Below are 27,558 nucleotides of genomic sequence, written 5' to 3'. Positions count from 1 at the left end.
GGGATTCATTTAAACATATCTTAATTAATCTAATTAGCTTTCTCGGTATTCCAAGTTCTGTAAGAACGTTGTATACTCTCCTAACCGAGTCGTAAGCCTTTCTAAAATCAATAAATAGTTGATGTACCGGGGTATTGTATTCCCACTTTTTTCGAGTATTTGGCGAATGATAAATATTTGGTCGATATTTGATCGATTTCGCCTAAATCTGCACTGTTAATCTCCAATAATTTCATCTGCGTATGGGGTCAGTCTGTTAATGGAATATTTGAAAGGATTTTATAGGATGTTGACAGAAGAGAAATGCCTCGATAATTATTACAGTCAATTTTGTCGCCTTTCTTGTGAATTGGAACAATGATTGATTCTTTCTACTTTTGTGGCAATTCTTCCTTCTTCCAAATAATATAAGGGGAATGAGTTTTACAACGACTCACCAAAGGTAGTCGTCAACCTGGTTCGGTTAATGATATCAGTAAATCTTGAGTGGTAGTAATTGTTTACACATTAAAATATCTTCCGTGATTACATTTACTAGTATTCTCACCTTTTATATTGAAATTACAAAACGATGATACGTTTTAAACAATTTTATTCGTTGATTCTCGTGGAACGAATATGCACATAGACTGTATTACAATCGTACATGTTAGTTAGGTATCTATCAACAACAACATAGCAACCTACTATATAATAATGTCTATTTCTTATATATATTAAAAACATTCTTCTTCTGTTATTTTTAAATTAACGTTATATCTGGTATAGTGCTTATGTAGAAGCACTTTCTGCCCAAAAATACAAGTAATTATCAATTTATACAAAGTATCTCGTTGTAGTTTGTGTATCTGGTGGCGTGTTGTTTTCCACGACTCGATTTTGGTGTAGTTTGCCAAGATTTTTGCCACAGTATTTGCATTCCGATCTTATCAGATCTCAGTATCGTGAAGATTCACACACACCTGGATAAAAAGGAAGGGTTGGCAGGCACCTCTGTTTATGAGTCCCTGGATCAAGTGGTAAGGTTTCTCGCTTTAGGGACGAGACAGGCTTAAAGAGAACATTAAGCTGCAAACAAATGAACACAAAACATCATTAATATCACAATAGCTTAGTAAATTGATGTAATTGTATTTTCTCGTTGATATAATTGATATATAATTGATATAATTGGAGTTCCGTATATCACCTTCTGTTACATAATGTTCTGTTTTTCGTTATGCTACGCGACTATAGAACTGGATTTTTATATATTTAAGAAAAATAAATGAAATATTTCAGTTTTACGTCCCACGTTTATGTCTGGATTTTTATATATTTAAGAAAAATAAATGAAATATTTCAGTTTTACGTCCCACGTTTATGTCATGTAAGGTAAGGGATATGATAATGAGAATGAATGAAAAATTGTGTATTGAAGAAAGTATGAGGAAACCGAAGAACCCCGAGAAAACTGACGCATACGGTGTTTGTTCACTACAAAGCATTCTTGCATTCATTCTTATAGGACCCGCCTAGGACTAAGAACCAAATATGATGTGAACTTACAATCATCACTTTATTTGATGCTTCTGGGTGCATAAATTATCTATAGTATATTGGCTCTACAGAAAGATTGCTACAGGATATTAGAAACGGGTTAGAAATAGCAGAAGGGCTATATAACATCAACTTCGAGTTTCGTAAGTTAACAGTTACGAAGGAGAGACCCTATCAAAGTATAAAACAGCTCTCCCAAGGGAGAGAAAAGTTAAAATTTATATGTTGCCCGCCAATCTATAGTTGAGGTGAGGAAGACGTGTTACAGTTGACATTTTGGAATATGGCTCAGTGGTAAAGCATTCACCTCTGGTGCTTGGGGTTTCCGGTTAGATTCCAGCTTGCGCGCTAGATGGCCTTTTGCGTATTTTTCATTATGAAATGAAATGTATCTTTCAGTTTTACGTCCAACAGTTATGTCGGCTATTCTAAAGGAGACGGTGATTATGAGAAAAGAATGCAGTGCTGGAGTGAATAAAGTGGGAGGAAACTGAAGAACCGTGAAAAAGCTGCGCACACGGTGTTTGTGCATCATAAAATCCATTTGGAGCAAGCTGGGATCGAACCAGGGCCCCGGCACATCAGAGGTAAACGGTCTACCAATGTGCCACCTCATATATCTCAATAGAATTAGCCTATACAAATTCATTAAAACATAAATTAATAAGCGATGGAGTCCTGTCTAATGTCAAACGAGAAAAAACACAAATCCACTAAAATACACCTGTAGCTAACGGATAGTCAGAGGATACGAAATGGAACATTCAGATATAATTTAAATTTTGAGAATAAACTAAAACATTCTTAAAATACTTTTGGAGAGAAATGTCTAATGAATACTCAAAACTATAGTTACGGAATAGAAGCAGTAAACGTGTTTGGGACCGTTTGTATTGTATGTATTCTGCTTATAAATATAATAGATCTGATTGTTATAATAGTCATCTGGCAGTTTGATTTTCTATAGATCTTCACGATTATGATATAAGATAAATTAGAGAGAACCATACTGTGGCAAACAACACAAAAATCGAGTCGTGGCAAACAACACGTAATCGTGTATCTTGTTCCACTTTTTTTTTTTTTTTTTTTTTGCCTCCAGCTAAAATTAACTCAGCCGGTATTTCGTCTACACCCGGAGATTTGTGTTTCTTTAATTTCTTTATGTCGGTTTCTGCTTCTATTAGGTTGGATTCTGGAACTACGGTACTGCGGTGTGTATCTCCTTTTCTCCACGCACATTAGTTTTTGGCTGCGTGTTCAGCAAATTGTCAAAGGAATCTTTCCGTCTATTTAAGAAGCTATCCGTATCAGTGAGAACTGTTCCGTCCGCTTTCTTTAATATAGTATACATATATAGGCCTATACTCTATATATTAGGGATAACCAATTCCGGAATCGTTACTTTCCGGAATAAGGAGAGTAAAATTGGAAAAATTCCAGATTTCGGAAAAATTCCGATGTCGAAATAATTCTGGAATTCAGAGAAAATCCGAAATTCGAAAAATCTGGAAGCTAAATATTCCGATTTCGGAAAGAATCCCGAATTTTTCCGAAATCCGGAAAGTGAAATTTCGAATTCCGTAAAATAAATTTTCCGGAATCCGGATAATTTTGACCATTTGTATATTATAGACGCTAACTCACACCCATCAGAAAAAGTGCATAATACCTTGATCTTTGGGGAGAACAACTTCGGGGTGTGTTGGTAGCAAACAAGTTGCAGTCTCTTGGTGTACACCACGTTATGGAGTTTGGTTTTTTGGTTGATTGTGAGTGTAACGTCCCCTTCAGCAGCGAGGCTATATGAGACGGGACCTACTGATTAACATGGAATTTGAACCATATTAGCTCCCGCCAGGAATCGAACCCGGGTCTTCCACGCCAAAGGCGCATACGCTAACCGCTTAGCCACGAAGAAACACTTAGTTTTTGGTAAACAACTCCTTAACAAGATAAATTTTACCAAGCATGGGCTTAAGTGTAGCATTTTACCTACAATTAAATGGATGCGGATTAAGATAAATGAATATTTGAGAATTGAAATTAGTTGTCGAGTACAAAGTAATTTATTTTGCATCCTAAGCGTTATACTAACCCGCTAATTTCAACAATACTGCGGGTATACTATCAGGCAATGATGATATCCATAATTGGGTAGTAGCAAGGCAGAGTAGACCAAGTACAATTATCACGAAGTTGATTTAGGCTTAACCATAAAAAATTACTGGTAATGATGTGAATTTTTATCTGTCAAAGTAGACCAACTGTCATATTAATTAAATACTCACAATTGGATGTAATTTTGTCAATATAAGAATTTTTCTGTGGCTAGGTCGTTTGATAGGAACAAGTTCTTTTGTGACACCTTGTATCGACTTCTCTCAAATGATGCTTGATAAATATTGAAGTTTTTGGATCTGTATTATGTTCTTCAGCAAATTTTCCTTATACTTTTTATAGATGAATTAATAACAAATAATATAACAGTTTTCGAAAGTATCCGTCTTAGTATTTACTAAAGGCTATCGAATGAAGTAACAGCTGTTTCCAAGACCTTGCATGGAATGGAGAGATTTAAATGCCAGACAATTATGACGTCATGAACTGACCTTCCAAATGGATGGGTCAAGCATGACGCATTTGTGCCAGTACGTCCGACAGAAATGTTTTTTGGTTCCGGTAGATTCTAAAGAAATGAGATGGGTAGGAACTGAACAATGGTTATATTTTGTGTTGATCTATCAACATTACAATAGAAGGGAGAAATTTGATTTTGTCTAAATTCCGGAATTTAAAGAATAAATGGAACAGAGGTAAACAAAGGTGAAGGAATATACCTACATGAAAATAGATACGAATTATGTAAGGCATATGGCAGTGGTGTAACCAAAGGGGATTACCGTGTTGTAATTTTGGGAGTACAAAAACAAAATACAAAAGTAAACATTTGCCATATTAAGATACGGCATGTATAGAAACACCTGAAATCATGTGACCTTGGAATCGAGATGAGACTGTATACAGTTTCGGTCTCGTCTCTATCAATGATACAGGTCTCAGTCTCGTCTCGATCAATACATCTCGGTCTTGTTTCGATAGGCTTAAAATAAATAATGTGAAATGTATATATAGTATCATCTTACAGCCTCTAATTTCCTCTTTTTTTTCCTCTTCATTTTTGACTAGAACTTCCGTAGGTCTTCGTAGCTAAGTGTCGTGTTATGGTTCCTGTACGTGTGTTCGCGGGTTCAAGTCCCAGTGAGTTGTTTATCCCAGTTTATCAAGCCTTGGATAAACACATCTCGTCTCATATTTTCTCAGCAGTAAGAAGGGACAGTAAACTGTAATCAATCAACTCCAATATTATACACTAAAACCTGTCTTTAGCGGTATCGAACGGAACTTGCAAACATTTCCCTTAAAGATACGAATTAATAAACGTAAAACTCACAATGAACGGAAAAAATACTCTACATACATTAACTTAATTTTTCCAGTAGTCAAGAACGGTTTTCTGTACACATCGCTGCTTGTCTGTTCAAATTTTTACAAATACTTTAGCCTGATAAAACCACACTTAGCACATCAGTGTCGCTTGGACGTAAGGCAAATGTTGCAGTTCCTTTGAACGTTTGACAGAATCGTAAGTCTTCAGCCTACACTTATTCCAACACAATACTTTATTTCTCTTCTTCCTTTACATCCTCTTTTTCTTTTAGATTTTCCATGTAATTCTCAATTAAAGCATGTATATCCGTTATGTCTGCTTTGGTTTGCTAAAAATATATCTAATCTCTCATAGGATGTCTAAAAACTTCCTAAATGCTGCACTTAGAAACTTCAAATTTTCCGTTAAGAGGCTTATTTTGATTTCTGTTGTCCGCGAATACTTTCCGAATGGAATTTAACACGATTTTCTGTAGTAAATTCATGGGACCGTGAAATACTTCCGTTTAATAAAGGGTCCGTTGGAGTCAGTTTTTACTGTAGTTTAATTTCAGCCTGTTGAATTACTGTTGTTCAATACCACATGTCACGTAACACAGTAGATAGCATCAAAACGGTATTGAATCGAATTGTAATGCAAGTTATAGTAGTTTTTATTTATTATCCATTACATTCTTGTTTGAGTGTTCTTTTTCACTAATAGAAAATCACTCTCAATACTTTTTGAGACTCGTTTGGGCGCCCGCTGATTGTAGCACCCCGGGCAGTTGCCTGGCCCTTGGTCCGCCCCTGCACTGTCATCGTGAACCCGTGTGCGATGAAATATAGTAATCTCTGCTGCAGTGCGGATTATTTGGATGAAAACGAAATACGGTCTCAAAACTTTCAGACAATATGATTATCTCCGAGAAATGAAATATAACTGGGAAACAAATGTCAGTTACTGGAACAGCATTAATGTACTCTCTTGAGTTTTCTTAGCCTACATCATTAATTTCTTTCACGTAATCATTTTTATTTTTTTGCCTTTTTTATTTTTGTTGCTACTTGAACAAGTTATGAATTTTAAAAAATAAAAATCTGAAGACGACGCCAACACACACCGCTTCCCCCGGGAGGCATCTGAATGAACGTTGCCATATTTGCCAACTCCACCTTCATGGAAGTGAAGCTACCTGCAAGGAGGCAGTGCTGATGTTCATATAGAAAGTCATGTATCTCTTTCAACAGTAGAATCTTATGTATGCATTCACTCTTCTGAATTATCGCTTATCCGTTACGGATACTCACTCATAGAACTATTTACTAGCTGCAATATTAATTTAAATGTTCATGAATATACAGGGTTGACATAAATGATTCATTCATTTTGAAAATGCTATATTTTTAAAAGTATTATACGTACACATATGAAAGATATTTGTATTGTGTGGCAGCACGAGTCCATTATCTTTCCGATCGGGTGTGGCAGTATGGCAGCAGGGCCGGATTTCCCAATAGGCCCGGGCCTATGGGCGCAAGCTCCCAGGGGGCGCACGGCCGAGAGAAAAAAAAACATTTAAAATAACTAGAAATAAAAATAAATAGCCATAACTTAACATATTTTTTGAATTGATTTTTAAAAATCAGGCTAATAAAGCATTCTGATTTTGAAGTTCATTGGAACAAATAATTGTTGGTAAAGTTAAACTATTTTTCAACATTATGCATCAACTTCGTTACAACATTGATTGCCCAACATCGATATTTATTTGCCCAAATGGCTAAATTGAACAAACCCAAAGTTATTCACCAATCTTTTGTTAATACATTAACGGTATTTTGTTAAGCCCAGAACCAAGTAAATTCCTCAAAAAACTTGCAATGATAAAATTGCATCGTGGAGGGGTGTTTAAGCAATTAACATATAGGCCTGATATAATTTTTTAATAAAGGTTTTTAGGAAAGTAACTTTAACCAGACTAAGGGGCGGAAAAAATTATTGGGCCTAGGGGCGCCAAAATGCTAAATCCGGCCCTGTATGGCAGTACGAGATTAGTACCTGTCGAAAATGGAGGGAAAACAAGAAAAAAAAAGACGTCGTCTGGACGTGTGTCGTGTCGCCAAAGGGGCACATATTGCTGAACATTTGTAACGGTGTATAAACTTGGTGATTTTTTGGTTCTTTTTATATATCTTTCATATGTGTGTACCTGTAATACTTTTGAAAATAATGCCTTTTCAAAATCAATGAATCATTTATGCAAGCTATATATACTACATTGCAGAATCGAAGGAAATCATGCAAAACACTAGGGACTGACTATATAAGATTTTTCAAAAAAGTTCCTCCGGCAGTTTACTTACTTCTTTCAATTAACATTGGCGTCTCTAAATTGAAAACTCAGAACAGCTCGACAAAATATTGAAAAACTAAAAAATATGGTCCACCACACTACAATTTCTCGTTGCTATTCGTTAGAGAAATCAAGTCATGCTTCAGCTGTTACTGCAATATTTATTCATTTATAAAATACATTAACGAAATCGTAATGCTGTTGGTATTTTCAGGAGCTCCCGTAGCCCACAGGAAGCTCAGCCACAAGACCAAACTACCCTTTGTAGATATTTCATGAAAAAGTATCTATGTCATACTAGAGTTGTTATTGAAATATTTAATTATCTATAAACTATTAACAAAATCCCCTGCTATTTTTCAAAAATCGGTCCCAAAATTTTCTCTTCAAAAAGTAAAGTACTGTTTTGCGGGCTGATGTAAAACTATTTATGCCATAGTGTCGAGTTGTTAATGAGATAGTTATTTGTGAAACGACTTATGCCATAGTATCGAGTTGTTAATGAGATAGTTATTTGTGAAACTACTTATGCCATAGTGTCGAGTTGTTAATGAGATAGTTATTTGTGAAACGACTTATGCCATAGTGTCGAGCTGTTAATGAGATAGTTATTTTTGAAATATTAGATGAAATACACGGGGAGCATAAATTATGCAAAAATCTGAAAGTAAACAAATGAGTGAAATATTTATAGGTAAATGAGAGCTAGGCATTTATCCTGTGCTACTATGTAAGCCCGCATAACAAACATTTGTTTGTGGGTTGCATACAATCAAGGCGCTATTGAACAGCCAGAAACATGCATATCTTTCAGTTTAACGTCCCACTTATATGCCCTTTAGGCTAAGGGAGACTAAAGCAAGTGAATGACGACGGAAGAATCGGTGGAATGAGAAAGTGGGATGAAATAGGAGCACCCCGAGAAAACCCACGACCGCAATGTTGCGCCACAAATTTACTTGGACGGGGATCGAACCAGGGAACACACGCACCCAGAAGTAAGCGCTCTACCAATGAGCCACCATATCCCCAAAAAACATGCATAAATTTGGCCCCCACAATTCCCCTCCAAGCCGAAAATCGAACAGAGGCTCCGTACACAATTAGACCTGTTGAAGGTACAACATTTGCTAGTTGTATGGGACTTCTTTCTGTGGGAAAATTAATGACAAAAAGTAAATTATTTTATTATTACTAAAGAACAAAATCCAGACTCGGCATATCTGTATGAGAAAAAGAGCATTTCTTTCAAACGGTCCAAGTTATTTTTACGGCAAAATAGTCATTTGAAAGGAAAAAAAAAGTTATTGTTTCTTGCAACAAGATAAACACTGGCCAATGCTTAAACACAGAATGTATTGTAAACTATAGTATGGAACGGTTTGGGATATCTACCATATCCTTCATCAGACATTATAGAACATAAATGAAGATACATATATATATATATATATATATATATATATATATATATATATATATATATATATATATATATATATATATATATAATATAATATTCATTCTTATGAAGAAGTCTGAATTCTATTGGCTGAAGCCTTCCTTCAACCCCGTAGGTCCCCGTGTTCACTTTCCAACCAATCACGTTCCGCCATTTTTGGTCCTTATAAGAGTCTTTTTCAATTTCATCGTGTCTACGCTACCCAAAATTCTCTGCCATAATTCATTAATAGGTAAGCCCCCTATCCAGTTCATCAGCTTATCTCTTCCTGCCTTCTTTATCCAATCTGCTCCTTTTCACTTTCCACTTCCTTCCAAGATGGAAGTACTGGAGATAGAGAAGAGAATGATAATAAGGAATCTCACACATTTTTTTTTAATGCTGTATTAATTTATTTGTGGATCCCGTAAACTTTATTATTCGTCGAGGTGGGTTCAAGATTTAAAAGGTTGCGAAGCACTGTCGGAATCAAGCACTTTCATTCCGTAAGACCTTTTCCGTTGTTTGTGTGAGATACGAGATCTGAAGGAGAGAGAGCAGTGGGACAGCCGGAAATGATGTCAAACGAATTCACGTTGTTACACAACTCCACCTACACGCGATTACATTAAGAGGTGAAGGGAGGAGGCAGAGCTGTTATCGTTTCACGTAAAGAAGTTTTCTTCCCTGTAATATATGGATGGCAGGCTACAGTGTTGCCGGAATGACTTTGCTCTTCGGAAGTAGAGAAAAGCACTTCTAACACAAGGTGCAGGGGCTTCCACTATCTGTTTGGTTTGGTTTACCAGAAACTCCTATTTACTCTTGTCGTTCACTTGCGCGCCCGGTAGGAGACAATATCTGAAGAATTACTTGAATCACCATCAATTTTGTCCACTCTTTTCTGTCCACGTGTACGCCTGGGGGGAGACAAAATCTGAAGAACTACTTGTTGGTATGATGAATCGTCGTCAATTTTGGCCACAGTGTAGTTGTAAAGGGTCAAGAGTCAGGAATCGAGTTTGTTGATAAACGTGATCCATTTGGTTAATGGTAAGATCTGCACAATCTTCATGTGTTCTACGGAAGTAATTATCGATATCATTCTTGATTGATAGACTACCCCGCACTGTTGAGATTAGCGGATTAGTATAATGCGTATGATGGAAAATACTGATCTGTCTGTAGAGTACAACGATGAAACTAAATTGCTTTCTTCTCGACAAATCTAATTTCTATTCTCAAGTATTCATTCATCTTAAAGTATTTGTGATATAATTTATGGTAAAATACTGTGTTTTAAGCCTAGACTTAGTAAAATTTGTCTTGTTTAAGGAATTTGGTTAACAAAAACCAAATCAAACTTCTTGTCGTGGTATACAGTGAAAGACTGTGGCCTATTTTCGTAAATAGTCGTACGTACCTTGTTAAAAGGCCCCATTAAGTCGAAATTAAAATACCAACTAATTTTACAGTAATTGTGCGATATCTTCAAATAGATAAAAGATAATCGAAATGTGGAACAAGAGAGCCCTAGACAATATTATTTTACGTGAGATACCGCTATCACGACTCACTTATCTGCTTTCGATTTCCAACCATTTAGAAAATCGGCATTAATTTTCGCGTTTATAAATGGCTGCAAACGGAAAGCTACTAGGGGACTCGTGATAACGGTACCTCATGCAAAATAGCATTATCTAGCGCGCTCTTGTTCCACGTTTCGATTAACTTTTATCTATTTGAAGATATCACATAATTACTGTAAAATTAGCGGTATTTTAATTTCGCAGTGATTAGGCCTCGTAACTGAAAAATAAGAAATTATTTTGATTTTAATCTTTTGATTACTTGTAAAGATCTGCGACATTGGTAAGGGTAATGAGCGTTTCCATCTCGTAAGAAAAGTTCGAAAAATATTGAAAGTACTCGTAAGAGAACAAGAAGAAGAAGACCGTGAAGAATTTGTTGTTCTTGCTGATGACATCATACGAGAAATTACTTATTACTCATTTAGCATGTTGGTTCGAAACGAAGTTGACTAACGAATTGATTAACGTTACTTTGGGAAAGGCGTTGTGTGCAGTTATTGTCTGTTTATGTAAACACCAGCCACAGCCAGCCAGCCAGACGGTCGGTCGGTCGATGTGTGAAAGACATGAGGCTCCAGGGCTGATGTCACCAGTGGAATGACGTCCTCCACTCCACACAAGACTATAATCCTTCCACCAGAGAATTGGATGCTTGCGTAAGACAGCGATTGGTCTAAATTTAGTACCTGACAGCGTCAAACACTGATTGTAGGACAAGGGGGAGGGGTGAAGGGATTATGTAGGACGAAAGAAGAGTAGAAAACAATGCTTCTTCAGCTAAGTGGAGGACTTTCTTCTCCCTCGTCTTCTGGAAACAGTCTTTCGCCACTTGGAACACTCGAAAAAAGATAAATCTCTCACAGCGTTGATGGAAGTTGGTAAATTTATTCATTCAATAGCAAACAAGAGTAACGCCCGTTCCTTGCACTAATAGCTCCCCTCCTCTTTAGGAGTGGAATTTACGAAAACATTGAAACACTATACACACTGAATATGTCTTCTCCAATGTCAGCGCTTTCTCATTAAGGTTTTTGAATAAAGGGAAACTTCAACATTGGAATTTTCGAAAACTCTGAAATACGGGTTCGGTTATTTTTATTGAAGAGTTTATGTGCCAAATTTCACCCCCCTAATTTCAGAAATTTGAGAGAGCTGCTTCGTGGCTAAGCGGTTAGTGTACGCGCCTTTGGCGTGGAAGGCCCGGTTTCAATTCCCGGCTGGAGCTTATGTGGTTCAAATTTCATGTTAAGCTGTGAGTCCACGTCTCATATAGCCTTGCTGCTGAAAAGGGCCGCTAAACCCAAAATCAAACCAATCAAGGTCAAATCAGGAATTTGAAGTAGGCCTATACTATATTCTTGGCGAAAACTATGAACCCTCTTTTTCCCGCTTATGATACGTTATTATTATTATTATTATTATTATTATTATTATTATTATTATTATTATTATTATTTATTTATTTATTTATTTATTTTTTTTCAAAATATCTGTTATCCTTTGCTTCGTGACAAGGATATTGTGCCCAAATATCACGTTTCCAGCTATGGTCAGTATGGCCTGTGAGTTCACGAGTCATTCACGTTTACTCATTCTGTAAATCCAAAGCTGTCACCTTTCACTCTATCAACGATTAATGTATTTTGTTCATGTGTTTAGATAACTTTAAAGAGAGACTGGGGAAAATTTAAAATTTAGTTGTAAGGAATTTTATACATTTATGGAGAGTGAAAAAGGACTTCTTGAAACAATTTCCTGTAGTTGAATTAAAAGTTTAAAGAATAAATTTCATTTTCCAGATCCAAAATTGTCACGTAAAGATAAATATACTTTTGTTCATCTGTTTCGATAATTTTAAAGAAGTGACAGTTATTGATAAATGCAATTTCTCATTTATAGCACAATTTATATACTAAACTTATAATGAATGTACCAAGGATTATGTAGAATACAGGTGCTAATGCACTTTTGCTCACGATAGTACATTTCCTTCCTATTGATTGGTGCAAACATAGTTACTTCACACTTAGACCTATGTCATAGGGAATTTTGAGGGGTGTTTTTTTTTTCAGAGTTGGCAACCCTATTATTGAAGAATGTATGTTCCGAATTTCATCTCTGTAACTTCAGAGATTTGAGAGAGCTGCTGCGTGACTAAGCGTTAAACGTACGCGCCTTTGGTGTGGAAGACCCGGGTTCGATTTCCGGCTGGAGCTCATGTTATTCAGATTCAATGTTAAGCTGTAGCTTGCTGCTGAAACGGAAGCTAAACTCAAAATCAAATCAGGAATTTGAGATATACCGTATTCGTGGCGAAAACTTTGAACCTTTTTCTACCCGCTTTAGGTACGTATTTTTGAAACAATATCCTTTCTTTTCCCTTGCCTCGTGACAGAAGGAGTATTGAGGCCAAATATCACGTTTCCAGCTAAGTCAGTGTGAGTATAGCCTGAGTGTTTATGACTCACTCACTTTTACTCTTTAGGCAACTGAAATCTGGCTACCAACTGTAAAAGTCAAAATGTTAACACTTCACTTAAGCTTGCTCTAAGCATTTCTTTTTCTTTTGCTGTTCTAATAAAAATTGGCAAGAACCGGAAACATTACTGCGACTTTCTCCTGTTTAAAGAAGAGATTGACCTGACGCATGCACAGTTTCTTCCACGTGCAACTGATCTGCAATCTACCGCTCACCGACTTGTGATGAAGTTTAGTCAAACTGCTTTGTACTGTGTCATTCACCTTTCCATAATAAATGTCTCACTCAATTGATATTTTCTCGATTTCTATATGCACTGGGTTGACTAGTTTTCTTTGGAATATTTCTTTCCAGTGGCGTAGCAGCTGCCCCCGCAACCCCCGCAGTGCGGGGGGGCGGGGTATAGGGGGCCCCGAAGTCTTGCAATGAATAAAGAAGTAGAATTTCAACCTTACTTCTATCGGATTTACATCTAGGGCCCGTTCTCTATACTTTGCGGGGGGGAAGGGGCGCAAAAGTGTGCTACGCCACTGTTTCTTTCTATTATTATGAGGAACGGACTCGGGTTATAGTAGTCACGCTCAAAACGTTTTCCAGTGGCCAGGCTTTGAACCGAGTGTAATGAATTAGTCGAGAAGTAACTATTTCCCCTTTCGGAAGACTCTTAGACAATTTCACTGTATATTTTTAAATTTCGGTTTTTTAAAGGTAAATTATAGACTTTCAGTCAAGCGGTTACAGCACCATTCCTATTTGTCGTAGGATCATGGTTCATGCCTAGTTTTTTCACAGTAGAGCAACCTTTCAAACGGTACCATTCACATTTCCTTATGTCCCTGAGGCGGGAAATTTTGAGAGAAGTCGGGACTTTTCTCTGATTTTTTTTTTCAAATTTTGAGCCCCTCTGGACCCCCTGTGTTAACGCAGAGATTTAAAAATCAACTGGAAAATACCAAGGGGTGTACTACCTAGTAAATGTATGCATAAATTTTCAAGCTTCTATCTTGAATAGTAAGGGCGGGATTTTTTTTTCTTTTTTTTACAAATGATCCCCATAGTGCCCCAGATTACCGCAAAAGACCCTGAATTCCAGTTAAAAATTTCTTGAGACATCCCTATTTATCCTAGGATCATGTTTTATACCTCGTTCTCTTCAGAATAGAACGGTGTCATTCACATGTCTCCATCGTGTATGAGGCGGGAAAATCACGAATAAAGGGAATTTTTGGTTAAAATAAACCGTTTTATCTTTTTGCGCCCCTTACCTCCTCTGTGTTAACGCAGAGATCTGAAAAATCTGATAAATACTACTCGGTGGACTAAATATTTGTGCAAAATTTCAATCTTGTAGGTGCAAAAGTAAGCCCGCTATGAAATAATGAAAATAGGCCTAATCCCCCCCCCAAAAAAAATTTTTTTCAGGATCTCAGGTAAAAATTTCCTGAGACCTCGGTTCCTACCTCATTCTCTTCAAAATAAAACACCCTTTGAAACGGTACCATTCACAAATCTCCATTTATCTGAGACGGGAAAATCGCGATTTTTTTGTGATTTTAAAAAAATATGTTTGTTTATCTTTTTGCCCGTCTAAACCCCCCAGTGTTCGGTGGACTGAATGTTTGTGCAAAATTTCAGTCTTCTAAGTGCAAGAGTAAGCACGCCAAAAAAATAATCAAAATAGGCCTAACAAAAATATTTCTTTAAAGTTATGACACCATCACCGCTGTCTCGATGCAGAAAGGCATGAAATCGTACGTAACCTGTTTTACAACGCCTCTATGCTTGGAAAAACAAAGAAACGAAGTCAAAAGCTTTATTGGTACTTCTTAAATTGAATAATAATAAAGACTCTACTTTAGTGCTTATAAATAGGTACTAGAACTTAAAGGGTTAGTCAAACTCCTTGTATTGTCATTCAGCATGCTCCACAGTGTCTTCAGAATATTCTAACTTCCATAATAAATGCTTCGCTTATTTAATATTATCTTAACTGGTCGTCTTTGGAATATTTCTTTGTATTCTTATAAGGAACGGACTCGATTATAGTAGTTTCGCTCAAAAGTTTTCTAGTAGCCAAACTTTGAACTGAGTGTAACTAATTAGTGGAGAAGTAACTATCCCCCTCCCCCTTTTGGAAGACTCTTACTCAATTTCACTCTGTTAATCCATCATTAATTCCATCTTACATCACTTCGAGCTCAGTTCACTGGACCTCATATTCACATCATTCCGATATCAATCTCACGCTTGCATCGTTATTCCGATATCATATTTATTCGATCTATCAAGCCAACCTCACACTTACTCGGCCTCACATCAGTGGGGTTCCTGGTTCGACCCCCGTCCAAGTAAGTTTGTAGTGAATAACTTCGTGTTCTTGGGTTTTCTTTGTAGTGCTTCCGTTTCCTCCCACTTTCTCATTCCACCAATTCTTCCATCATGATTCACTTGTTTTAATCATCGTCTCCATTAGTCTAAAGGGTATAATCATGGGACGTTAAACTGAAAGATTTCATTTTTGTAACCTAACGTTATTTTGACATGACACTTACTGGGCCTCACGCTCATGTCACAAATCCGGGTCACACTCATTTGGTCTCATGCTTATATCATTTTGATGTTAAAGCCCTTTCATACACAGCAACTGAGTTTCACCACAGAGTTGCGCCACTGATATGAACGGAAATATAAACCAAGCAACTGATAGCAGACATGGACACTTCTTTTTTTGTCTTTTTCTCTTGTTTTATCTTTCAACATGTATTTTCTCTGTAGTGGGACAAGGATTCAAGGACAAAAAATATATATAGCACCTACGTACTAGAATAATATTTTTTTAAAAATATATAATTAAATTGCAACAAACAAAATTGCAGAAAGAAAACAAACAAAAAAAAAGTGCAGTTTGGGGTCCTTACAGGATCTTTGAATAAAAACTTACGAGCTGTCAAACTGTACTATACGGGAAGAAACATGAGCATTAGATCATAGCGATAAGGCTTTTGAAGTACGGATGAGGAAAATTGGATCTAGCAAAGAGGAAATGTTGCAAATAGTAAGGGATTAAAAAACAATATTAGTAATTAAAAAGAGAAGAGCAACTGGTATTTTATATTTACTTTAATTGAATGTCATACGGATATTCCATTTAGGTTAAAGTAGACGAATTAATAATAAAAATGAATGGTTATAAAATAAATTCGTGAAATGAGAATATGAAAGGAAAGGGAAGAACCCCGAGAAATTCCAGGAATACATAATATGAAGATGTCTGCCACTTGGGATTGAACCAGTGACCTATTACACCAGAGGTTAGCACTCTACCACTGAGGTCCTGAAAAAATAGTGAAGATGTAATTTGAGAAAATATTATAGTAGTGGCATGGATGTGGTAGTATTTCTGGTGAAGAGTAAAGGCATAATTGCATTCTAAGTAGTCGAGAAAAGGTTTTACTTTCATGGACAGCATTTAAATAGGCAACTGGGTAACGAATACGAAAAAATGAAATGAAATCTTTAAGTTTTTCGTCCACTGTTATCCCGGCTTGGCTAAAGGAGATGATGATGAGAAATAAATGTAATGGTGGAATGATGAAAGTGGGTAAACCCCGAGAAAACCCTCACACACGGTGTTTGTCCACCACAGAGTTCACTTGGTGCGAGCTGGGACGAATAGGTAAAGGTGAGTTGAGAACAGGGGTGCATACAAGTAGTGGTGAATAAATGTTATACAAGTGTGTATTTGGTATAACAATTTATTTTTTAAAAATTGCGTAAGATTTGTGTGTTTGTGTAGGCTAGTGATGGCGAGTTAATAATGCATCGCGGGTCGGGCAAAATAAGAACCACACATGGGGGAGGGTCATTTTTCTTGTCCCGGCCTCCGTCCCTGAGTTCAATATGCGCAAGTCATGTATTTCCTAAATGTTGGTTTTGTTGTACTTTTCCTGTTTCTTATCCCATATGAATAGGCCAATTAAGTGTGAACAACGAAAGGGTTTGGTAACCACCACGTTAATCAGTAGGTCCATGTCTCATATAGCCTCGCTGCTGAAAGGGACGCTAAAATAAAATACACTGAACTCAAAAGATTGAGGAAAATATGTGCACAGTTAAGTCGCGGTTCGGGTGTATTATAATGGCCATCTATACTCTGCATGAAATTCATAGATACCACGACTTATATTTCTTCATTTTTACTCGAGAAGTTCGGCTCGCGAGCCATCACTAGTGTAATAGTAATTTGTAATAGTAATTGTACTGTAAAAATGATTATGGACGAATATTGATTGTCTTTTGTTTTTCTCTTTTTCAGCATTAGTAGTTGCATATGCTTCTGGCTTTGGGATCACAGCAGGGGCTCATCGCCTATGGTCCCACAGAGCCTACAAGGCCAAATGGCCTCTCAGGTTACTCCTTGTCATCTTGTTCACCATTTCTGGTCAGGTAAGATCTACAAACTAAGAAATACTACCGGAATAAGAAGGCGATATTGTTAACTTATTTATTTTTACGTGAACGCGTAGATAGTTTTAGTGCTTTGCATGGAGTAGATATTTTGTAGTTTAAATTATTATAAGTTTTGGATTTATGCAACAAATATGAGATTCGCTAAGTTCACCCGCACCTTTTACATTTTCGTTAATAAAGTAAAGATAATGGAGGATATATATATATATATATATATATATATATAAAGTAGAACGTAAACCAACTTGTATCCACAAAACACAATTAAATAAATGTTTCCAAAACCCTCTGTATAGTGTGTAAATTTAGGTGTCCAAAAATTGACGTTATAATCTGCTCACCCAAATTTCTAGTCCATTGGTTCTCAAACTTGTTACCGCGACCCACATTAAATATTAAGAAGTACTTTGTGGCCCACCTACTTTTATGGTGGTATTTCAAACCAATTAAAATTTGTAAATCATATTTCTAATTTTTTCATATAAACGTAACACAGAGCTAACATTATTTTCAACGCAATGCCCTACCTCGTGACAGATTTTGACTCAGCCATTCTCTTTCCATCCTAACCCAGCATCTCTACTGACTGTAGAACAGGGCAGGGTTCTGAGTAACCACTTACTCTTCACCCCATTAACAAACGCTTTCAATGTTCATTTCTTGAATGGCGCTTACTTTACAAAATACGTAGATTTCTGCATCAAAATAAAATTTTCACAATTAAAAGGAGAAACTTCTCGCGACCCACCAAAGAAACGGCCCGCGGCCCACCAATGGGTCGCGATCCACACTTTGGGATACACTGTTCTAGTCTATAAGAAAAGGTTGGAAAACGGTTATTAGTTTATTGAATAATATTTTATAGGTACTACCTGGGTCATTTTCTACATTTTAGATGTTCTTCATTTTCTTTAAGTGAATTAAAAAGGTTTAGGGTGAGCTTAGTCAAACTACAAGTAGACTCGCAAGCAGTCAAATGATATCACGCTCACCTTTGGTACTCGGGTCCAGGCTTCCATACCTGTGAAGGGACAAAACTTGGGGTGTCGAATGAGCATTCGTAGGAAACTGTGATATTCCTTTGTCTGAGCCGTTATGAACTTCGGTATTTGTTATGAGAGTCAATGTACAACTACTGAGAGGGCTATAGAGAAGCCGACTCTAAGTGAAATTCTGGAAGTCTTAAGAACGGATCTCTGTCTCACCACGCGTCGTCTTAATTCTAATATTCATTGCTTTGCCTAACGAACTATTTTTCTTTTTTCTTTTTCGAACTACAAGATGGTAAGAATGTCTGCCATTTTAAGTAGAACGACATCCTTTCTTTCACATACACTCTACTATAGATGGAGGGGTGTCATTTAGGGGGTGGAGGGGAAATTTCCCCTCCCCCAAGGGTTTGAGGAATACATATACTTTAAACGGTTGTGTACTAATGTACTAGTACAAAACGTGAGTCTCTTGTCGGTGATGCACTTGCCCCTCCCCCTTAAGCGAAGTCTGAAATGACGCCCCTGTATAGATGATACACGTAGTCTGTGTGCTTATATTATTTCTTTTGAAGGGACAAACCATAATTAATGAGTATTACAAGTTAAAAGCACCTGATACGTTTGGTTTAGTAAAATTTTTAATTGGCTTCACTTGCAAACGCAAGCAGTACTTTAAAATTTCCACTACTCTGAATATCAATAGCATTTGAAATAGAATGCATGGTCAATGTTGTGAAAATATTACACTTCCTACATGTATACAGTATAACACAACATCTATAGAAGACAAGGAATCAATTTGTAAGTTTCTTAGCCTGTCCTTCAAAATTCCCCGACTGTCACTCAACGCTTGCACCTATTCTAAAGGGAAACGCTTCTACATTTTTCACTCTTATTTCTTCACAATACAATACATGTATTGACAACCTATCATCTATTTCGAAAAGAACTCATATGTTATTTCAACAACACCTCTACTTGAAAATATATTAGTTCAGCTTCAAATATTAATATGTAAAAAAAAAAAAAAAAAAAAAAAAAAAAGTGTTAGCAAGAATATAAATTTATCAAAGTAAAGAAATGTTGAATGATAAACTTCCGTTCTGATTGGAAAGAAAAAAAAAAGATTCGGAACTAGAAAAAGAAAAAGTATCTACTAACTGAGTGAAAGTCTAACTTTAAAAAATTTAAAAAGGTACGAATATGAATATGGCATTTCGTAGTAAGATTTATTCTTATGAATAATTTTAAAGTACTGCTTGCGTTTGCAAGTGAAGCCAATTAAAAATTTTACTAAACCAAACGTATCAGGTGCTTTTAACTTGTAATACTCATTAATTATGGTTTGTCCCTTCAAAAGAAATAATATAAGCACACAGACACTACGTGTATCATCTATACAGGGGCGTCATTTCAGACTTCGCTTAAGGGGGAGGGGCAAGAGCATCACCGACAAGAGACTCACGTTTTGTACTAGTACATTAGTACACAACCGTTTAAAGTATATGTATTCCTCAAACCCTTGGGGGAGGGGAAATTTCCCCTCCACCCCCTAAATGACACCCCCAAAAGTACAGCACCACAGTTGAAGTATTTTAAAGATTTCTTATTTGATGTAATGTGTACTTAAATTGCTTGTATAATTCTACAGTACAAGGCGTATCAAAAAGGATTTTATAACTGAAAACTCGTATTTATTTATTTAGCTTACAACAGGGTTGGTTGGTTTAAACCAAAAAAACTAAAAATGTTCGTAAAAGTGTAGGTGTTCGTAAAATCTTGATGAACACACATTTGTGGGTTATCACGTTTCACTCCCGTATATTATTCGTTTTATATTCAGACCTAAATTCCCCATTCATTACTCGAAGAGATTATACTACTTTTTAAAATAAGTTTATGAATGTTTCTTTTGTGATTTTTTAATAGTTTGTTATGCAATTGGAATCAGAGAAATTCTAAATATTACTTCGTGTTAATAATGTTAAATATTGATAAAATACATCGAAATGCCATACTTTTGTTGGGGGAGGGGGTCATACAAACCCCTCGAGAGGCATTTATTGAAATCAGAAGTATCTTTGGTATATATTGATGTATAAAAGGGTCAGAGACAAAGTGGACTCAAATAATTCGTATCTTTATTCACTTTTCTTACTGATATGCAATATAAGTCGTTATATTTCTTTAACTTGGAGTAATAAAAGTCATAGTGAACTAACTTGGACTAAATTAGTTCTTCTGTACTCTGCAAAAACCGCTTATCTCTATCAAACGCTATTTTTGCTCCTGGCTAAGCGTGATTAACGTACACGCCTTTGTGGCGTTGGAGACCTGGGTCCGGCAGGAGTTCATGTGATTCGGAACTGAAGGTCGTCTCATATAGCCTTGCTGCCGAAAGGGACGCTAAATTGAAAAGCAATTCAACTCCACTTAGCCTTATAGCGGTCAATGTTAAACCAGAAATTGTAAATTTCTACCACTTCCAGCTTCAGTATTGGCTCGAAAAATTTACTCGATTTCTAAATTTTACCCCTATACATTCTGACTAAATTTGCGTTATGATTGGTCAAGAAAAGTAGTTTTCGAGATTTTTTGCGTCCCGGACGGACGAGGGGGGTAAATTTTATTACACACAATCGAAATTTCGAAACCCCAGGAAGATCGATCGTGTCATTTTTTTTTCTTATGGGCGAAAAACTTGATCGATTTTAGATAGGAAGGATACACGTAATACAACTGTACAAAGAAACAGAAGCTCTGTGCAGTGGACCCCAGGGTATGGATTCCATGTATTTTATTATTACACAGAATCGTAATTTCGAAACCCCAGGAAGATCAATCTTGTAATTTTTTTCTTATGGGCGAAAAACTTGATCGATTTTAGATAGGAAGGATACACGTAATACAACTGTACAAAGAAACAGAAGCTCTGTGCAGCGGACCCCAGGGTATGGATTCCATGTATTTTATTATTACACAGAATCGTAATTTCGAAACCCCAGGAAGATCAATCGTGTAATTTTTTTCTTATGGGCGAAAAACTTGATCGATTTTAGATAGGAAGGATACACGTAATACAACTGTACAAAGAAACAGAAGCTCTGTGCAGCGGACCCCAGAGTATGGATTCCATGTATTTTATTATTACACAGAATCGTAATTTCGAAACCCCAGGAAGATCAATCTTGTAATTTTTTTCTTATGGGCGAAAAACTTGATCGATTTTAGATAGGAAGGATACACGTAATACAACTGTACAAAGAAACAGAAGCTCTGTGCAGCGGACCCCAGGGTATGGATTCCATGTATTTTATTATTGCACAGAATCGTAATTTCGAAACCTCAGGAAGATCAATCTTGTAATTTTTTTCTTATGGGCGAAAAACTTGATCGATTTTAGATAGGAAGGATACACGTAATACAACTGTACAAAGAAACAGAAGCTCTGTGCAGCGGACCCCAGAGTATGGATTCCATGTATTTTATTATTACACAGAATCGTAATTTCGAAACCCCAGGAAGATCAATCTTGTAATTTTTTTCTTATGGGCGAAAAACTTGATCGATTTTAGATAGGAAGGATACACGTAATACAACTGTACAAAGAAACAGAAGCTCTGTGCAGCGGACCCCAGAGTATGGATTCCATGTATTTTATTATTACACAGAATCGTAATTTCGAAACCTCAGGAAGATCAATCTTGTAATTTTTTTCTTATGGGCGAAAAACTTGATCGATTTTAGATAGGAAGGATACACGTAATACAACTGTACAAAGAAACAGAAGCTCTGTGCAGCGGACCCCAGAGTATGGATTCCATGTATTTTATTATTACACAGAATCGTAATTTCGAAACCCCAGGAAGATCAATCTTGTATTTTTTTTTCTTATGGGCGAAAAACTTGATCGATTTTAGATAGGAAGGATACACGTAATACAACTGTACAAAGAAACAGAAGCTCTGTGCAGCGGACCCCAGAGTATGGATTCCATGTATTTTATTATTACACAGAATCGTAATTTCGAAACCCCAGGAAGATCAATCTTGTATTTTTTTTTTCTTATGGGCGAAAAACTTGATCGATTTTAGATAGGAAGGATACACGTAATACAACTGTACAAAGAAACATAAGCTCTGTGCAGTGGACCCCAGGGTATGGATTCAATGTATTTTGTTACACAGAATCCAACTTTGGAAACCCTAGGACGACTGACCGTCTCAATTTTGTTTTATAGGCGAAAAATGTGTGTCCTACTTATTCAAAATCGCTCAAATTTTTCGCCCAAAAATATTGACATGGTCAATCGTCCTGGATTTTCGAAAGTTGGATTCTGTGTAACAAAATACATCGAATACAAACCCTGGGGGCCGGTGCACAGAACTTTATTTTGTGTGCGTGTGTGGCTGTGTTATTATTATTATTATTATTATTATTATTATTATTATTATTATTATTATTATTATTATTATTATTATTATTATTATTTAGTTGGAACTATTATTTACAGCAAAAAAAAAATCATTGATCGAGATAAGTAATTCAGTCTTATTATACGAGATTGTGATTACTTTTTCTAGATAGATGCAATAAAAATTAAATGAAATCTTTAAGTTTTACGTCCCACGGTTATGCCGGGTAGAGTAAAGGACACGGTGATTATGAGAGATGAATGAAATGAAGAAAACGGGAGAACCCCGAGAAAACCACGAGCACGGTGTTTGTCCACCACAAGGTCCACACGGCGCGAGCTGGGATCGAACCAGAGATCAGAAGCACCGGAGGTGAACGCTCTACTACTGAGCCACCGCACCATCCAGTAGGTAGATGCAACGTAAGTAAGTTATAAGTTGTGAAGTCAACCCTTTTCTTGAATAATCGTACCGGAAACCGCATTTCATCTGTTGCAAATACTACTTCCGAATTAACAGGAAGTAGCTCACATCCTCCGTTGTGGAACTGAACTATAGTTTGTTTTTCCTCCAAACGTCAAATAAGAACTTTATTCTACACTTCGTTGACATAATTATGCAATAATTGTTGCGAAGAACTGACGGTGACGCCACTAGTAAAATGTACCTACACTTGGATAAACTTCTAACTGATCTTTTTATACTAACTCAGTGTTTCCCAACCGGTGTGCCGTGAATGAGCCGCTGGTGTGCCGCGAGGAAATCGAAACAAAATTATTAATATCTATCAAATTGCTATTAATAGCTATTAATAGTCATAAGGAAAAATGTATATTCGTATTTCACATTACTATGAATCTACAATTTTAAATTTCATACCGTGTTACTTTTCTGTACATTTTTAATGTTGAAAAAAGTATTTGTTATCATTGTTATGGCCATTATTGTCTTTTTCTTGTTGCAGACTATTTCGAAACTTGAAATATCATTCAGTCGTTTCGACAAAGCAAACATACATACAAATTACCTACATGTGTGTTTTTAAAAGTACAAGAGATTTATTTGTTCGTTTGTTATTTAGTGCTTCCTTCTTAGTGAAAGGTTGGATACAGTTTTCGAAAAAGAAAGCGTATTTGTTAAAACCTGTGTCCAATATTTCATTGCAATTGTGTTTTTTTTTTTTTTTTTTTTTAATTAGAATGAAAAGTAAGCATAATGATTTACCACGTGGAAAAACCAGTGATCGATCTTTCTTCTCTGTGGGAAGATCAGTAATAACAGAAAAAATACACGGTATTTTATACTAACAATAATATTTGAGTGTGCCACTAAAATTCAAGCTACACCCATACTGTGCCGCAAGTTGAAAAAGGTTGGGAAACGCTGTACTAACTTAAGGTTGCTGAATCCAATTGAACTATTTTACACGTCCATGGGCGTTTTAGAAACGAAATCTTTCAGTTTAACGTCCAACGATTATACTCTTTAGGCTAAGGGAGACGGTGATTAAGGCAAGTGAATTATGATCGGAGAATTAGTGGAATGAGAAGGCGAGAGGAAACGGGAACACCCCGAGAAAATTCAAGGACACGATGTTGTCCACCACAAACTTACTTGACCGGGGATCAAATCGAGGGACCCCACACACACCAGAGGTAATCGCTCAACTACAGCCCCCGTACTTCCGCATGGGCTTTCTAGAAAAGTTGGATATAAATAAATATCTAGAACCGAAGAAGGATTACAGGAGATGATTGACAAAATAGTCGACACTGGAAAAGTATATAAAATCGAAATTGATATCGAAAAATCGGAAGTTATGAAACGCGCCCTTACAGGTCAGGGTAGAACGAAGAGAACATGAAGAGGTCGATCATTTCAAGTATCTGTCAATAAGGAAGAAGTTGCTCAAGTTCTATATACAAGCATTGGACTTATGGTTCAGAGTATTGGACATTAAGGAAATTAGAGAAGAAATTTTTAGAGAGCTACAAAATGTGGTGTTGGAGGGAGATGGAGAAGATAAAATGGACAAAAAGAGTAAAACGGATAGGAGAGAAGACGACACTTCTAGCGAGCATCCATCGTAGGAAGGCAAATTGGATTGAGACATTTTGCGAAGAAATTATCATCTTCATACCACCATAGAAGGAAAGATAGAAGGAAAGCGAGGAATAGGAAGAATAAGAACACAAGTGATCGATGATTTGTTGGGAGTTAAAAGAGGAAGCTGAAAATCGCGAAACATGGAAGAAACATTTCCAGGCCCAAACCTAAATAAATCAATAAACAAACAAAGAACCTCATTAGTCGCAAGACCTGCCGAAAAGCAGAATACTGAATAATAAAATAAATATAAAATCCCAACTTTGAGGTCTTCCTCGAGATCTCGTGGACGAATATGTTTAAAATACTTCCATTGGATTCAATGTCCTTAAAACAGTCTAAAAAGTGCATAAGAAATGGATCTAAGGATGCGCATTTTTGTCATTATTGTTAATTCTTTGGACAACATTGTTTTAGTTGGGGGGGTGGCACGGTGGCTCAGTGGAAGAGCGCTTGCCTCTGGTGCGCGGAGTCCCTGCTTCGATCCGCGGACAGGTAAGTTTGTGATTGACAACATCATGTCTGTTAAGACACTCCCGTTTGTTCTCGCTTTCTCATTCTACCATTTCTTCCGTCATCATCCGTTTCCCTTAGTCTAAAAGTACAGGATGTACAAAGATAGACCATTCACCCTACAGCCCAGACCTGACCCCAAGCAACTTTTTTTTTTTCGAATCTGAAAATTGAGTTATGAGGTTGGAGTTGTAGAAAGCCATCTTGAAAACAAAGAAATATTTTTTTTTCTTTTTCGATGGTAAGCCCTGTATGCCTGACAAGAAGTGCAGTTCACTCGAGGGAGATTATATTGTGAAATATCTTATATTTAAAATTGCAACTTTTTTATTTAATGCCTTAGGTCGCGATCTTATCAGCTGCTTCTCGTAAATAACTCTTATTAAAGTTAAAGAGTCACATGTTTATTTCCAGAGACATCTGAATTATGAAACTTCATATATTTCACGTGATAACACTGAAAAGGTAATAATTTTCCTTGCATTGTGAACACGTGCCGCATAACCTTATGTAATATGACATAATGCCATTTAGTATTTTTAATTGAAGAAAATCGCGTGACTAGACCTCTTTAAATAAAGTATTTCCTTATCTCTACAACTTGTATTTTACACAGGAAGTGAGACAGTGGTGCTATCTTGTTAGACCAGAGTTCATTCACTGATTTAAAGCTTGGAATAGTGGTTTAATTTTTTTATTCGGGCTTTTATAAATATTCATATAGGCCTATATACATGCACCTGTGTCAAGGTTAAAACTTCCGTGGGTTACGTTTATTGTCTTAACATATGAACAGGAAGTATATCCACTTTCAAGAGATAATATTTCAGAATCGAACTCGGGGCTAGGCATTCCGTTTGTTACCTATTTTGTATGGCTATGAACGCTAGCCCAGTCAGTTATACCAGAGGTTCCCAACCGTTTTCAACTGATGACACACTTTAGTATACGCCTACGATATCGCCACACACTTGTTTGATTTTTTAAAATTAAAACCCGAGTCGGATTTATGTTTAGTGGGGCCCTAAACTGTTGGAGGGTTGAAGGTAATAGGGCCCATTACGTATCCAGGTGAACGTAGGCACCCTATATACAGAAATGGATAAACGGATGATATTTTAGGAAGCAGGCTAGCAGAAGGGGCACCATTACTTACATCATAGTAGCCTACACAACAGGAAGCACTATTGCTACGTCCTACGTATATGTAAATTTTATTTTATTGATTGATTTTCTTATACTTTGGAAATGGATATCCATTTTTCTTCAGGTTTACAGGGCTCCCAAGACAGTGGGGCCCTAAGCTATAGCTTGTATAGCTTATACGTAAATCCGGCACTGATTAAAACAATATAGTAGTCACTGTCTTTCAGTTTGAGTTTAAGGTCCCTTTCAGCAGCGAGGCTATATGAGTCGTGAGTAGTCATTGGCGTACGCAGTTTCATCAAGGGTGAGGACTTGAAGCATTAATATCATATCCTTTCAGAAAACACATGATTTTATATAATATTAAATGATTTATTTTCACATCTTGCTCAAGGACATGGGCGCCCGGGTCCCCTAGCTCACGAAAACAACATTTCTTAAGATTTTCTTAATATAAATAAAAAAAATACCAAACTTAATATAGCAATCAGGGAGATGGGGCCCCTAGAAAATTTCTTTCGGACGCCCACGCTCAAGGGGCTGAAACCCCATAACACGTTGCGTACACCATTGCTAATAGTGTAAAACAATAAATGTCTATAAAGTAGTGACTATATGTAGTACTTGACATGGTTGCGGCCATTGGATTCGTTGACCAGTACAGTTTGTCCCAAAATTGATTTTAATTTGTTCATTAAATTCTAAAATTTTGCGACACCAGTGTGTCGCGACTCATCGCTTACGAACCAATGAGTTATATATCAGCACCCTTGTGAACCTGGCCCCCCCACCTCTCGGTACAAACGATTTCCGCATATCAATAAAAAGTACTTCGTTTGTACCGGTTTGTACCGCAAATATTTTTGTTTGTACTATACTGCAGTATGAGAAATTAAGAAAACAAAGTGGGGGGGCCAACTTCACGCAGCCCCCCCCCACATTGTCCTAGGATCGATTTAATTGGCTCATTTGAAAGACTTTCGTTTGTACCGGATTGTACCGTAGTTTGTTTCGTTTGTACCGTTCTGAATTATGAAAAATTAACGAAACAAAATGAGGGCCCAGAACAAACAGGCCCC

At 36.6% G+C, this 27,558-nt stretch overlaps 1 protein-coding gene across 2 annotated transcripts in view; it reads left to right on the top strand.

Annotated features, from left to right (window-relative positions):
- LOC145676884 (acyl-CoA Delta-9 desaturase-like) overlaps positions 1-18,675 on the top strand; it is a 107,494-nt gene extending 88,819 nt beyond the window's left edge. Inside the window, exon 3 of one of the 2 annotated variants that reach the window (XM_081747669.1) lies at positions 17,153-18,675. In XM_081747669.1, the coding sequence (XP_081603795.1) occupies positions 17,153-17,301 (149 nt within the window). In that variant the 3' untranslated portion in view covers positions 17,302-18,675. The remainder of the gene's footprint in view (positions 1-17,152) is intronic. The other variant, XM_081747668.1, reaches the window with a different exon arrangement.
- Positions 18,676-27,558: the final 8,883 nt, after the last annotated feature.

The sequence above is a fragment of the Thermobia domestica genome, unplaced genomic scaffold (genome assembly GCF_964235325.1).
Source record: "Thermobia domestica unplaced genomic scaffold, izTheDome1.hap1.1 HAP1_SCAFFOLD_452, whole genome shotgun sequence".
Lineage (NCBI taxonomy): Eukaryota > Metazoa > Arthropoda > Insecta > Zygentoma > Lepismatidae > Thermobia > Thermobia domestica.
Note: the sequence above shows the minus strand (reverse complement) of the source record. Positions and strands in the feature narration are given on the sequence as shown.